This window comes from Physella acuta, unplaced genomic scaffold (assembly GCF_028476545.2).
Source record: "Physella acuta isolate Inbredline_101_S28 unplaced genomic scaffold, ASM2847654v3 ptg000507l, whole genome shotgun sequence".
Classification (NCBI taxonomy): Eukaryota; Metazoa; Mollusca; class Gastropoda; family Physidae; genus Physella; species Physella acuta.
This window is the reverse complement of record NW_026732026.1, coordinates 83508-98685: the sequence shown is the minus strand read 5'-3', so window position 1 is coordinate 98685 and position 15178 is coordinate 83508. Positions and strand designations below refer to the sequence as shown.

The window sequence follows — 15178 nt, the reverse complement described above, 5'->3', positions numbered from 1 at the left end:
AGGTAGGCCTATGTTAAGCGGACAGTCGTGGAGTTAAAACAACTGCCCAAGGGTCAGTCGTGTATTTTTTAATGACATAGATCTATGCGCAGTCGACACGTTGAAAGGGACAGACACACAGTTAGGATTAGGTCTAAACTGAGCTAGCAGTTAGAATTATGCCTTAACTGATCTAGCAGTAAGGATTAGGCCCTAACTGAGCTAGCAGTAAGGATTAGGCCCTGAGCTAGCAGTTAGGATTATGCCCTAACTGAGCTAGGTCAGTTAGCAAACAACGACCAGACAAACGCAGGCAGACGACACGGTTGTGCCTACATCCTCGCCACGTGCAGGATTATCAGACACGTGATGTGGATTAGAGGTGGATTAATAGTGTGGACACGAGAATCTGTCATCGGTGGGGGTGGGGGTGGAGGGACACTGGACACGTCTTGTTTAGTCCAGATATTTCCTAGTACATTACTTGGTTCAGATTAGGCTATAGTGGTTTTGGTTAGACGAGGGTAATGTCTATGCCACGGTGGGTGAGTTTACTACCAGATTTTAACCATGAGCTAAGCTAACCCTAACTAATAGATGCTATTCTGTTTTAAGTAAGGACAATTTAAAAATAAAATGCCACCTGGATTGGTATATTGGGAACAATAGAAAACAAAGCATCGTTTGCTGAATACATCCACACAACTTCGTTAGAAATTTCGTGTCAGGAATATCGTCTTCATAAAATATCAGTTAAACAAAAAAAAAATTGCTTTCACAAAATATCGTGTTAGAAGTATCATGTTAACAATAATTTTTTCTCAAAATGTCTTCACAAAATATCGTCTTCACAAAATATCGTGTTATGAGAAGGCTGAAGTACTTAAAAACTTCTCATTGACCTCCAAAATCTTCCCAAGCCTTGTAACCAACCTCCAAAGTTTCGGACCATATCACGCATGTTTTTAAAGTTTTAATTAACAGCCAAACACGAGACACTTTGATGTGACGACGTCTCTGGTAGAAGGTGCGCGATGCTAAAGTGCTCTGCTCTGTGCTTGTATGCAAATCAGGTCATTAAGAAAATAGGCGCGAAGACATTCGTGTTGGGCCAGACGACGGAGCGGGACGGCTGGGAGACGAAGGCAGCTTGGCGAAACATCCAGACATCGTGTTTCAATATTGACCGCTTTAATGGGGGCCAGCGTCATCTGGCGACCAACCCCCCCCCCCCCCCCCCCACGACCCAGGGACCCTGCGGCTAAGTCCAGCCCCCCCCCCCCCCCCCGGTTTGCCCAATTTGTCAGTGTTTAGAGGGACTAATGTTTATCATTATCAGGGACGCTCCGGGCAGAACCGCGGGAAATAGAAGATGCAATTTTTAGCAACACTAACACGGGGGGGGGAGGTACGATGTTATGTTATAACAATTACAGGAGGGAATTATGTTGTGACTACGGTCAGGGGGGGGGGGTGAAAGAAATGATGTTATGGCTACTTGGGGATGGGGTGGGAAAGGAAATCGGTATGGCGGCAGGAGGGTGGGCATGTTGCTAACAAGGTAGGGGGTACAATATTTAATGTGGAGTGGGGGGAAATTTCAGACTAGCGGTAGGGCGCCGTTATGTCAGGTATGACTAGAGCTGCCAGTCAGGTACAAGCGGGTAGTTAGTACCCAGGGGCGACTACTCAATGCCAGCAGTTAGTACCCAGGGGCGACTACTCAATGCCAGCAGTTAGTACCGAGGGGAGACTACTCAATTACTCCTAACGAGCCTTTGTTACGAGGCTGACAGTGAGGGGGTGAGTACTCAATGTGTGAAATCTCACGTGTCACGTGGTCTGACGCCCAGGTAGAGCGGCCGATGAACCAAGTCACCCACGGGCTTTTTACCACAGACCATCGGGTAGATACTTTCACCTTTTACCACAGGCCATCGGTTAGACATGTTCACTCACCCCACTGCCATAAGTACCGACCACGGTAATGGAATTGTACCCAAAAAAATGTACCCTAAAAAATGTATCCTATATTCGTATCACCTTACATGTTTTCCTCGCCATATGGAACAACCCTCCCACCCCCCTCCTTCTACACATAGTGTAAGTAAACTAGAAGACGTGATGTATGCTGTAAATATTTACCATAGACTTTGTTAGTCTCTGACACGGGCGTCAGTTAGGTGGGGGGAAAACCCCAGGTTATAAACAAGCTATGTGTCCAGTGTGTGAAGATCCCCTACCTAATAGAAAACTTCCAACAAAAAGTTACAAATGTGAAGGTTCCATTTCACTTAGTATATGTTTTGTGTGTGAAGATCCCCTACCTAATAGAAAACTTCCAACAAAAAGTTACAAATGTGAAGGTTCCATTTCACTTAGTATATGTTTTGTGTGTGAAGATTCCTTGCCTTATAGAAAACTCCCTACTAAGTGTTACAAATGTGAAGCTCCCTTTTCCCAGACATATCATTCTACAACTAAGAGTTCGCATGCCCTTCGGTACATTGTCAGCCTCGTTGGTCCATCTGTTTGTTACGATTGCGTCAAATGTACAGTGTTCGCGCATTTTTACAAACTTGATCCTAAACTATCAATATTTTGCCGTATTTGTCTCGGTGCTAAATATAATAATGTTCGGTGATTGGTCAGAAGAGTGCACGTGATTAAAGTTTCTATTTATGTCTGCCAATCACAAAAACTTACAGCAAAACAAAAAAAAATTTCTTTTAACGAAACGCATGTTCACTGGTAAATTACCCACCCGTGATTATTAGCTGTGTTTTGAAATATTCATTAAAAAACTGCTTTTATCTTTGGAAGTTAATGGTGTTCGACAAGAAATGTTTCTTTTAAAAACAAACATTCCGCATTCATTACATGGAAGCAGAATGTAAACATGCTTGCAAGCATGACATTCACACAGATCACAAAAGCGAGGATGGTTTAAAAATAAAACCGGGAAATCCAATTAATCAGGGACGTTTTAAAAACAAAACTCGGAGCTTTAAAGGAAAGAAATAGTTTTTATGTCAGCAAGTAATAATTCACTGGATGTCTCTCGCAGCCTTACAAAACTTGTAGCAATATTTTTTTTATCTTTCGTAGGCCTATAATTGTTATCTTCTGCCTTCGACGTAATTCTATTTCAATAACATCGCGTGCCGGACAATGATAAAAAATGTGGATGACAGAAGCTATATATTTATCCCATAATTTTTTTATATAAACAAGCAAAAAAACATCATTGATGACAATTATAGAGAAACATATATCTGGTTGTATTTGATGTAAATGGAGAAACATAGAAAATAATTATATCTTCCAGTGCAATGAAAAGATTTTTTGTTTTAAGTTTTAAAATAAATCATCTTACGATTGGACGAACTAACACAGAGAGACAGGGGGGGGGTGATCTTTCACGCTTCAGGGAGCACGGGATCTACGTCTGGAATGTTCGACGTCTGCTACTGTAGGCGTGAAATCTGTAGGAGCGGAGATTGTTCTAGAACGTGAACTTCTGTTTTGAGGTGTCGGAGTATTGATGGACGGAGATGTGGGAGGGGGCAGACAGACGGAGGACGTCGATGCACGTCTGTGGTACACATCAATCGGATTTTCAATAGAATAGCAGGCGACAATATGTTTGAGACTATAGTGAACCAAGTTTTGAACTCATTCCCACCCTACCGCCTCTTTGCATTGTCTCTCAATGACTTGAGTCGGGTATTCATTTGAGCTGGGTCGACTCCGGCACGTCCATCCCGAAGAGACCTTCGAGACAACAACTGATAAAGTCAACTATGACAGAAGAAGAAAGTCAACTATGACAGAAGAAGTCAACTATGACAGAATAAGTAGGTCAACTATGACAGAAGAAAGTCAACTATGACAGAAGAAGTAAGTCAACTATGACAGAAGAAAGTCAACTATGACAGAAGAAAGTCAATTATGACAGAAGAAAAAAGTCAACTATGACAACAATAAGGAAAACAAAAACCATTTGACGCAACCTTGAGACGACGGCCAGGTTAAAAACTAAGGCATAAAAACAAGTTTCGTCATCAGACCAATCAGACAGATGCTTGCTACCAGTTAAACCAATCAGACAAGCCGTACTTGACAAGATCATCCCGACTAAGCCCGATCGTCCAGCGATGACTGTCAAACCAACGAATTTCAAAAAAAAAAAATTAAAATAAAAAAAACATAATATTTATTTTTTCTTAAATTTTATGTGTCTAAAAATAAGCACCGTGACCTTTATCTTCGACCTTGACCTTTGCTCGGCCTCCGCTTTAAAAGCGAAAGATGGCCAAGTTTCGTGACGGGGTGGAGCGACATCTATGTAATTTCACGAGCCGGCAGCGAGGATATTTTATTTGTAATAATGACCCGAGCTGATGGGGCCCTCTGTTATTTAATGAAGCTAAATACAGCATCCGCTAATTACAGATCTAGGATGACAGGAAACAACTGTAATTAGTGAGTGCGGGTTACGTAACAAAACAAAAGGTTACCTCTCTTTATGTTTAATTGTACAACGGGGAGAATAATTCGGTAGCGAATATAACAAGTTTGGTCAAATTATAATATAGTTTGCGTTCGATTTTCGCCGAGTTGATTGGAGCTATTGAAAGTCCAATGGCGTCGATACATGCAACAGGTCACGTGATTAAAGATTGTCAAGTCACGTGATAGAGGAATTTATCTTTTCAAAAGTAAACAGAGGATGGTAAGGGGGGAAGGTACACAACTGATGGTAAAAATATTTGACATCGTTTGACATTACGGACATATGACATCGTTGACGATATTTGAGATCGTTTGACATTACGGACATATGACATCGTTGACGATATTTGAGATCGTTTGACATTACGGACATATGACATCGTTGACGATATTTGAGATCGTTTGACATTACGGACATATGACATCGTTGACATTACGGACAATATTTGAGATCGTTTGATATTACGAACATTTGACATCATGTCACACTACGAACAGCACAAAACATCAGTTGACCTCACAAACTCAAACACCACCTATATAACATAACATCACGAAGAGCTGATGACATCACGTGCAGAAATACACACACCCGTGATTGTCACTACTGCACCCTCCGACACCATCACACAATAGAATCAACCACCAAACGACATTTCAAATAACTTAAATCAATCTCTCCCCCCCCCCCCCCCCCGTGTATACATTTGCACCAAACGAAGAAACACAAGCAGAAGTACAAAGTTATTGCCCCCCCCCCCTCTTCTTATTGAGCACCCCCTACCCTCGCCCCCTCCTCGACCTTAGTGACAGCTACTCTTTCAGAATCTCGTGGTGGGTTGGTCAGAACCACAACTGGGAGGGTGAGGATAGATGGTGAGCTATCATACACTCACCCCCAGCTCACCCCCTAATGTGATGTTTTTTCTTTCTCTCTAATGTGCTCTTCATACGGAGGGTGGGTGGTGTGCTATCAGACCCCCCCCCCCCCCCCAACCTGATGTTTTCCTCTCTCTGTGTTTTGACTGCCAGACATGAAACCAACACCGGGCTCGTCCTTCACGCGCTGATGACGTGTGAACGACAAAACTTAACAGGCAGGCGATGACGGACCAGTATCCACACTGACGTTGTACAGGGGGGGGTGGGGTCAGACACCCTCCCAGGACCTATCATCAACTCTGGTCACGTGTCTAAGGTCCGGACTTAAAAACATCGCAAGATACTCTAAATCCGGAGTCGCCGATAGACCTGGTTAAATTAGCGCTAAGCCCGGGGTAGAGCGCGTGACGCGATGTCCGCGGAATACGCAACGTCTCGTCTTGACATCATACATACGAGAACACTAACTACCGAGATATTTGATTAAAATTCTTACATCTGCTTCATTTAAATCTATCGTTGTTTTTTCTTTAGTTAAGAAGAGGGGACGGTAGGGTAAACAGAAAGGAAAAAAACAAAAAGACAAAGTTAGACGTAGAAAAAAAAGATGTCTTCTTGACTGTGGGGATTAAACATGGTCTGGTCTTGAGAAAGGGGAGACTAGTCTAAACAAGTGATCGCGGGTTGCATCAAAATCAGTTGATTAGTGGGGAACCTAGCGAACTTTGTGAGTGGTTGAGACGTTTTACTTTTATGCGAGTGTGGGGAAAGGGTGACACCAGAAGGGAAATGTTTCAGTGATCAAGGTTGTGTTCAGCGCCTTGTAAGCTATTTTGTGACGATTAAGATTTAGTTTAAAAAAGATTTTTGGAATTATACTGACGGAGTGTGAAGTTACTAGTACTGCAGTCTTGCAGTAAGGAAAGTATAAGTAACTGATATCCCTATGGTCATTCAGTCTCCGTGTGATGCAAACTACAGATATACTCTACTGCACCTGTATTAAGAGGTGAGTGGACTCAGGTTTTGAGTCCGGTAATCTATCACACCAACCTTACAGGTGGTAATCGTGAGCTCTACCACGTGACTATGATGGAATAACTGAGCTTAAAAACACTAACATAAATATGTACATACAGAGGAAATGGTTGCGTGTTATACAGTCTAATAGCCACACCACATAAGTATGTAAGTCTACATACAGAGAAAGCTGTGGGGTCTGATACATAGTCAAATAGACACACTACATACATATGTACACACAGAGAAAATGATATAGTCTAATAAACATACTACACCACATATGTACATACAGAGAAAGTTGTGGTGTCTCAAGAAACTCGGTTAGGGCCCAGCCAAGAATCGACCCCCCCCCCCCCCAGTCCCCGGGGACGCCAGGATCGTAAGATGTGATGAGCTCCGTTTTTTCTTGTACTTCCACTTCACGCGAGTCGGCTAATTACCGCGGTAATTGCACGCGCTTTCTCCCGCCTCCACTACGGTGTTAATCATTGCCGTGAGAGAGGGGAGGGGAGGAGAGGGAGGGGGGCGGTTTCAACATGAGGGTGAGCGGAGGATTGTGGGTGGAGGGTGCGAGACGGAGGGTTTTAAGTGGGGTGGGGGATCGAAGTTGGATCAACCAGATGTGGAAATACCGACCTTTTTTAAAAGTGTGGGTCGATTTGCCAGTAGCTAGTGTCAAGGTCACGAGTTGATACAGTGTCTATAACAGCAGTGGGAACAGCATACAATACACTAGTAGTGTTAGTGGCGATGGCTCATAGTAGATTTAGTAGGTCAAGGTGAAGGTGGCTGTAGTGTCAAGGTCAGTGATAAAATGTCAAGGTCATAGGTAGATAGACTATAGTGTCAAGGTCAGGACTAAAGCCACAATGTCAAGGTCAAACAAAGGGTGTCAAGACTCATCCATCTCTAGACATCACCGTGTCACCTAGGCGACCGTTTAAAAGGTTCGGTGACAGGTCTAAATCTATCAAGTGCGGCCTAACTACGGCCGCCGTGTGACGTACTGGGGCAAGCGGTGCAGGGGCGGGGGGTGGTGGGCTGGCAGTTAAATCACGTGACCCCGTGAGTTATGACAGTTGTCATGTCTTCAGACAACTGCCAACAGCAGGCCAGACAGCTGATCCGCTGCCCGTGGGGGTCAGAGTTGATGGTATCAGGGGCCGTGATAGATGGAGGTCTCGTGTAGGTCGCGCGGGGGGGGGGGGGGCGTACTGAGAACTGGGGTATGAGAAGTACATGATTGTATACTGGGATATGGGACGTACAGAGAAGCGAACTGGGATATGTGTAAATCGCCGTGGGGCCAACAGCGATCTATAATGGGATATGGGAGGAGTACAATGATGTGCATTTGGGATATCGGACCCACATGAAATTGTACTGGGGATAGAGGGAGAGCAGTCAAAATTAGGATACAGTAGCAGGTACTAGATGAATGGTTGATACGAGGGTATAAACAGATATAGAGGGTACCACAGGTTTATAGAGCGTTGTGCGATGTATGTTGTTATACGAAATACGGGTTGAACATACTGGGGTACGAGAAGTCATATGGTGTATGATGTGGGACATGATGAAGTTGACGGCCGATTGACATGTCAAGTTTGTGTGTTGAGGAGGTGGGACGTTGTGTGGTGGCACCAATTAAACTAGTCTTACCTTTTGTTTCTTGCACATGGCCGGCATCGGCTGCACCTCGTGGGTCATGTGACGCCCGTCCTTGGCGCACGAGCAGCAGACGGGCAGACGGCAGGACAGACAGTACATCCCAAGCGACTCGGAGGGGTGCTCGGCGCACTTGTGGTCCCGGCTGTTCCTCCTCTTAAACTTGAGGATCATCTCCCCCTGGGTGGGGTCCACCAGGTTGTGCTTGGCGTACATGCCCTCGGACGGGTGGCACTGGTCGCGGCAGATATCGCAGTAGAAGACCTCGCACTGCTCACACATGGCCGTGGCCGTGCGGTGGTCGGCCAGGCACCGCTCACATTTGATATCCACTTTCTTGCTCTGGTTTTGATACTTGTGAACGATGGCCTCCAAGACGCGGTTGGTGGGGAGGGACAGGGCGCCGTTTTCGTCCAGGAAGACCAGCCTCTCGCAGACTGTGCACTTGATGCCGTAGCTGCAGCTCTGCAGGCTCTGCAGGAAGATGTTGGCCACGCTGGGCGTGCCCACGTAGCTGCTGGGCCGGCTATTGCACACGACGCCGCTGTCCGTCTCGCTGACGATGCTGAGCTTGTCGATGTCCGGGAAGTCCATCAGGCTCAGGTGGTCGCTGATGACGGTGCCGCTGTCCGACTCAGAGCAGGCAGACGACATGGACTGCGGGAGCAGGTTCTGGGCCGGCTCCTGGCAGCTGAGAGCGCAGGCGACGCACAACGAATGGGCGCACGGCATGAGAACCGGCTTGGTAAAAAACCGGCAGCATACCGGACAACGCAGCTCGTCTTCCATGTTAAATGACGTCACACTATTGACATACACACATATAAAAATAACTTATTCCACACGTATAGACATCAGTTTTTTTTATTATTGAAGAAACATCAAGGAAATACGTTGTAATCCAGACTGAAGTAGTTTTATCCAGAAATGAAATACAAACAGTGCTAAGATATCCATACAACACAATAAGTCTGCTTTTGGTCCCTGCTATTTAGAATCTACAGCTTTGAAAAATTGGTCCACAGAAAAGTAAAATATCCGTTCTGTAAAACTCCACTAGCGTGTAGCCTGTGTCACCTTAATCTCCAGTAGCGTGTAGCTTAGTGTAGCCTCTACCTTGAAGAAAGAAAAATGATGTAAACAGCAGCAAGACATGAGTAAAACACACGTAGTACTCACGTTTGACAAACTCAGCATTTTAAGAAAACAACAAACCAACTTTCAACTTTAACCCTGGAGCCAAGATTAAGTCCAAAATAGATTGTCTAAAAGTGCCAAAAGATTTCATTTTAAACCAGAGTAGAAATAAAACTACGGGATAATATGCCGCTTAAATAGATAACCCAAAGACATGTTTAGTTTACCTTCAAATATAAACAAACAGGAAAAAATTTTCGCGGACGGACGCGAAGCGCAAATAATTTTCAGATATATTTTAAATATTACAAATATTCTCAGATATATTTTAAATAATTCTTCTAAATACCGTACTGACTGTAGACTGCGGTATTATATATTGATGCTTATAATATGCTTTCTTTAAATTAACGACGGTTTAAAAATTTTGTCTTCAAACTTTAATCATTTTCAATTTTTTTTTATAAAAATGAAAAACATTGAAGAAAATCTTGGATCTAGTTATTTCAAGATAAAGCGAAATGAATTTGCCAATCACAACATCAGATACATAAATAACACGCTTAAACTATCTGCTAGCCACGACGCTTTATGAAAACTAAATTCATAAACAAACTTAAGTGAGGTTTTAACACCACGAACTAGAATATCGATCGGTTTTTCCTACAAATCAATTCACACTTTTAAAAAACTAACAACATGTTTCTGCTGAGGCGAGCATTCAAATCTAACTTTATCTTAAACCCTGCACCAATATTTACAGAGGTAAAGGCGATCCACGGTTCAGTCTTATTATAAAGCGGTCAGCGCACGTAAGCAAGAACTGACCAGAATACCTTTGCTTTCAACTCAGAAAGCGGCGTCTTATTTTCTTTTTCTTTAAATCCACAAAAGAAAAAAAATGTAAATGTCTCCGAATAGTTTTTGTTGAAGAATGTTGAAAATGGAACGGTTTCACTGTGTTTTTATCCTGTGTGTCCGCACTAGTCGACACCGCGTACCACAACTTCGACGACTGAACGACCCAGCGTACACAGCCGCCTACATCAGCACTGGAGCCCCCGTCAGCCCTAACGCGAATCCGCCGATGGTAGTGGGGGAGCGGGCGACGAGGCGCAGTCCCCGGACATAGCGCGCGGCACGCGGGCTCCCCCCTCCGTCCCGAGTCCCCACCGCTTGTCGGTAGGTGAGAGGAAGGGGCGGGGCGAGGGTCTGTTTGCAAACAATTCCACGTGACCGCTACCCACGTGTACAGTACTTTCCTACCGAGGTTGGCGCGGTGCGTTGTTCAATTGATCCGTGTTTGGTTTGAAACGGTGTGCACCGTTGGTTAGTGGGTCGGACGGTGCGAATGACGTTCACCCTGACCTCAAATATGGCGACGAAGCGACAAATTATGTCAGAAACTTATTGACGTCATAGTCACTTCTGTGTTATGTACGCGTGTCACAGTAGCCAACCTGCTGTAGGTGTATGTGTACAGTGTATGTGTGTGTGGAGGTGGTATATGTGTCCGTTTGATCGAACTTTAAAGACGCAGTTTTACAACATAACCACACTATTTTTCATTATATGTATGTACATATTTATGTGCATTCCAATTTATAAAAACAACCTATAGGCCCTATATTTTAGCGAATGTTTCAAAATTAAGCGTGTTTACATACTAAACCCCCATACGAACAGACAATATTTTTAAAATATAATTTACTTTGATCTTACAACAGAAAATTATTATTTTTTAATTGCATCGTGCGTTTTTAATCTTTTATTTATTCTTTTGATCCTCTCAAACTTTCAATTGCTTAAAACATTTTTTTAATTTAAAAAAAATTCTTCTTCTTTTTTTTTAATGAGAAGAAGTCTAATGATGAGAAAATCACCATCATGTCGGTACGTCCAATAACAACAACAAAACAAAACACCAAGACGATAACCACCATCTTCATTAACCTCATGAAACTACGCCTACAGTATCTCCACAGAACCATCTTCGAAGGTTTCTAACAAAACAGCTACAAACAAACTGCTTTAATCATTATAATACATGTTATCGGGCCACAAAGAGCAGATAACTGTAATCAAGTTTCCCTTTTGTGTTTCGATGTGAACTTTAAAGCCAGTTTTATGTGCTTGGTTAAGTTATCTCCCTCTCTGGATTCTTGTAGTTTTAGCTCCACAACAAAATCAAACGCAAGGTTCGCTAAATTTAGATCGTTTTATAACTTGGTCGGCCTTGGCAGTCATCTTCATCGTCTGAAGTTGATAATGTTATCGTATGTAAGGAATTTCAGCGATTTTAACACAACAGGTGGTGCATGGGGCGGGAGGCTGATTATTGACCACATACGGAGGGCTGATGGTTTCTTGATGTTTGGGTGCCTGCAGAGATGGGCGTCACTCACGGCCGGTATAGTGTACTATTAAAGGTAGAATTATGTATTTTTTTTTATTTTTTTTTCCTGACGAAAATGAAAGTCGTAATGAAATGGTAAATAGAATTATGTATTCGCATTTGAAAATTCCCTAGTTTAATAGGGAGTCAAAATTTAATTTTCATTTGATTTTATCAGAGTAAACAAAGTTGTGCCGAAAAATTAATTATAACATATATTAATAAAACTATATTAAAGTGTTTATAATTTAACATTGATTAAAATATAAAAGTTGTTTTTTTTCAAAAGCAGTACAATTTGGAAAAGTATACACTTATTCTATTTTATACTTGTGTTTCAGTAATGGTGAAAAGATTATACCTTTTTGTTTTTGTTCAATCGCTTTCTCTTTAATTTTTGTTTGTATTTGCAGTTTCAAGATAGGTAGCGTCCCTTGACTTATAATTTTATTTTAATATTGATTAAATCCAAGTAAGATAATCCAATCCAATTATAGTTATACAAATAGGTAATCGTATTTACTACCTATGTGACCCCCCCCCTCCTACTAACTACACACCTTAATGTATTTTCATTCTGGTTGGGGGGGGGGGTGGTATGGAGGTGGGTAATATTCAAATTTTTAGATTTGTGATACATAAAAAATATTCATCAACTAAGGGAGAGAACTCGGAATATTTTCATTAAAACAAACCCCATTAAAATTCCGGTCACACGAACCTCCGCCTTTTTGCGAGAGGTCGCATCAAATACTTAGCAGGAAGAACTACTTTTGACAATATAATATTCCTCCGTCGCCAGTGAATTGCACATGGGAATGTAATGGGTGGGTTTTTTTTAATCTATTCAAGCAAGCACATGGGATAGGGTATACCCTGAGTAGAGGATGATAGCATCGCGAGGCAAGCATTGGACTGGAATCCCCAGGGGAAGAGGAGGGTAGGCTGGTCAAGGATATCCTAGAAAAGGACAGTAGAAGATGAGGCAAAGGCTGCCGGGTTTACGTTGGCACAAATAAAGAGAGCCGCTCAAAACAGAGTCCGCTGGAGAGGTGTGATCAGCCCCTTGCTCCCCAGGGGCTACAAAGATATACTGTAAGGCTTTTTAATACGGCGCAAGGTCTCAAAACATCTAGCATGGGGGGGGGGGGGGGGAGAGGGGGTGGAAGCTAACCCGCCTGGGTGATAAATTTAAGCCTAACTCGGACCATTCGAAATATCTGGGTTTAATTCAACTTTCTATTTTATTAAAGAAAAAACACACACGAGGAAATCGTTCTAAAACTCGCAAGTTAAAAAAAAATGAGATAAATTGAAAATATGTTAACCGTTTAAAATGTGAGCTCTTGTTGAATAAAAAAAACAAGCCGCTATCATAGAAGATGAAAGGAAGCGGGTGTGACTGGTGTACGTTCATATCTAGAGTTGAGAGTATTTCATAATGCTGGGCAGCTCACGAGAGAGTGAAAAAAAATAAGTAAAAGCGGGTCTTCAATCTTGTTTCGTTTCACAGCGTGATAGTTTTGTGTCTACCATCTGCGTCCTTCAATGTTATTTACGTATTTTTCAAGCAAGCCTGTAATGTGTCAATGTGATATCACTTTGTGAATGTGTGCATGTTTAGATAAACGGATGTATTTTTAGTTTTGTGGAGGATTAAAGCATGAAGGGAATAAACTTTTTTTTAGTTTAAAGAAGAAAGTTGGTTGGGGGAGGGGGGGGGGAAGGGACACACACTTTGTGACGACGCGTGACGCAATAGGGGGTAGCGAGATAATATTCGGCTGTTTTACGTGATCTAATTGATGGTCAAGTCTATCCTTAGATTTGCTTCCATTGGAAAAACGACTAGCTTTAGTTTGCTGGAACATTGACCACATGGAATGTACTTTACAGACGATTCACTCCCCCCTCCCCTACCTCTATGAAGACGAGCATATCCCTGGACTACACCCTAGCAGCTGGTTAAACAGATGTTGTTAATATATTCACACGTCTGCGTTTTATTAACTTTTTATAAGTTAAACGTTTCTGTGATGTTAAGATGGTACAGAATTCTCATGTTCAATTTAATGAAGGGGGTTAAAGGCCAGTGATTGGTCAGTCAAAGGTCAAGGTCACAGTTGCCCGGCTGTGTGTCCTCTCCAGCTGTCTTTCAAAATGTTTCCACCGACGGGATCTTTTGATGCTCTGGTCGCACCGTTTGCAGGGGTGAGCACGATATAAAAGGAACACGAGATATGTGAGCAGAGGTAACGAGGTTTAGATGGTGAGCACATGAGTGGGCTGCGAGATTTGTTTGCACTCACGCCCAGCGTGGTGCCTACTACATAACTAGCTCATAGGGATGGGGAGGGGTGATGATCAAGCTACTCATTCAAACCCGGTGTTGATGAAAAAAAAAATTCCAGCATCCAAAAAGTATGTCATCGTTTTTGATTTCGGTAAAACAGCCGGCGTTATGATACCGGGTGTCGGTATCAGAATCTTGTCTAGGGTTAGGATAAGGATAAGGATTAGGGTCAGGGCTGTGGTCGGGATTAATGTTCGGGATATGATTGGTTTTCTGTTTTGTTCAAGGTTAAAGGTCAGCGCCCGGATTAGGTAGGATTACTAGCATCGGAAAAGCCCCGTAAAAGAATCGTATCCGCAAATACCGTCATTTTACTAGTTTAATGAAATGTGTGTTTACAAAGTCCATTTTTATAAACTAAGGTCAGTTAATGGATTTTCTTCTGAACCATGTTGCCGCCATTAACAAAAGCCGTTAAAACTATTCACCGAATCGTGTAAACGGCTACAAATGTTGTCGCAACCGGGACTTGATCCAGGTGCCTTGCGGGTAATGAGCAGGTGTCGGGTCTCCGCTAATTGCCAGCATTAGCATCACCCCCCGGCCCAGGGCGCTCCTGGATCATGGCGTGAAGACTTGTTTCAGGGTGTGTTGTGTCAACACTACACCGGAACATACTTCAAGGGTGTTGTGTCGACTCGACACCGGAACCTGCTACAAGGGCACTGTATCAACAGGACACCGGAACAGCTGAAGAGGTCTTGTGTGTACCTGTGAATTATTAAGCCCGGCTGACCCAAGAACGATAACTCTCGCGTGTCAATACAAAATTTAGACGAACTTTTAAGTAAAGTGTATTACAAAGTATCCAAGTATTGGTTTCAGGTATTGACACGAATTACTTACTTGTTTTTAAGTATAATCTCCTCAGCGGGATAACTCTTAACACGTTGAACGTAAGGTCGTTCGATGGAAGTTAACAAGTCGTTAATCCATTAATTAGTAACACCTAGCAGGTGAGACCAGGTGTGAGGATTAGTGTTAAAAGGTAGTTGCCGGAATTAGTGGGTCTGCGCTGAGCGGCGTGTAAGTGAATAATTAGCACTCTCTTATGTAAATTTATTAAAACCAAATTGATTAGCTTTGTTGAGTTGAACTATCCAGTTGTGTTAAACCGGAGCTGGTGAAAAGAGTTAAAGCCGAGGTGGTGAGTTGAAGTAACCCGCGCTGATGAGCTGAGTTAAATCGGAGCTAGTAAATTGAGCTAAACCCGAACTGTTGCGCTG

General features: G+C 42.9%; 1 protein-coding gene across 1 annotated transcript in view; it reads right to left on the bottom strand.

Annotated features, from left to right (window-relative positions):
* LOC131944749 (E3 ubiquitin-protein ligase TRIM9) overlaps positions 1-10238 on the bottom strand; it is a 198590-nt gene extending 188352 nt beyond the window's left edge. Inside the window, exons 1-2 of the mRNA XM_059305552.1 lie at positions 10041-10238; positions 8062-9183 (exon numbers count right to left, since the gene is read on the bottom strand). Of these exons, the coding sequence (XP_059161535.1) occupies positions 8062-8856 (795 nt within the window). The 5' untranslated portion in view covers positions 8857-9183; positions 10041-10238. The remainder of the gene's footprint in view (positions 1-8061; positions 9184-10040) is intronic.
* Positions 10239-15178: the final 4940 nt, after the last annotated feature.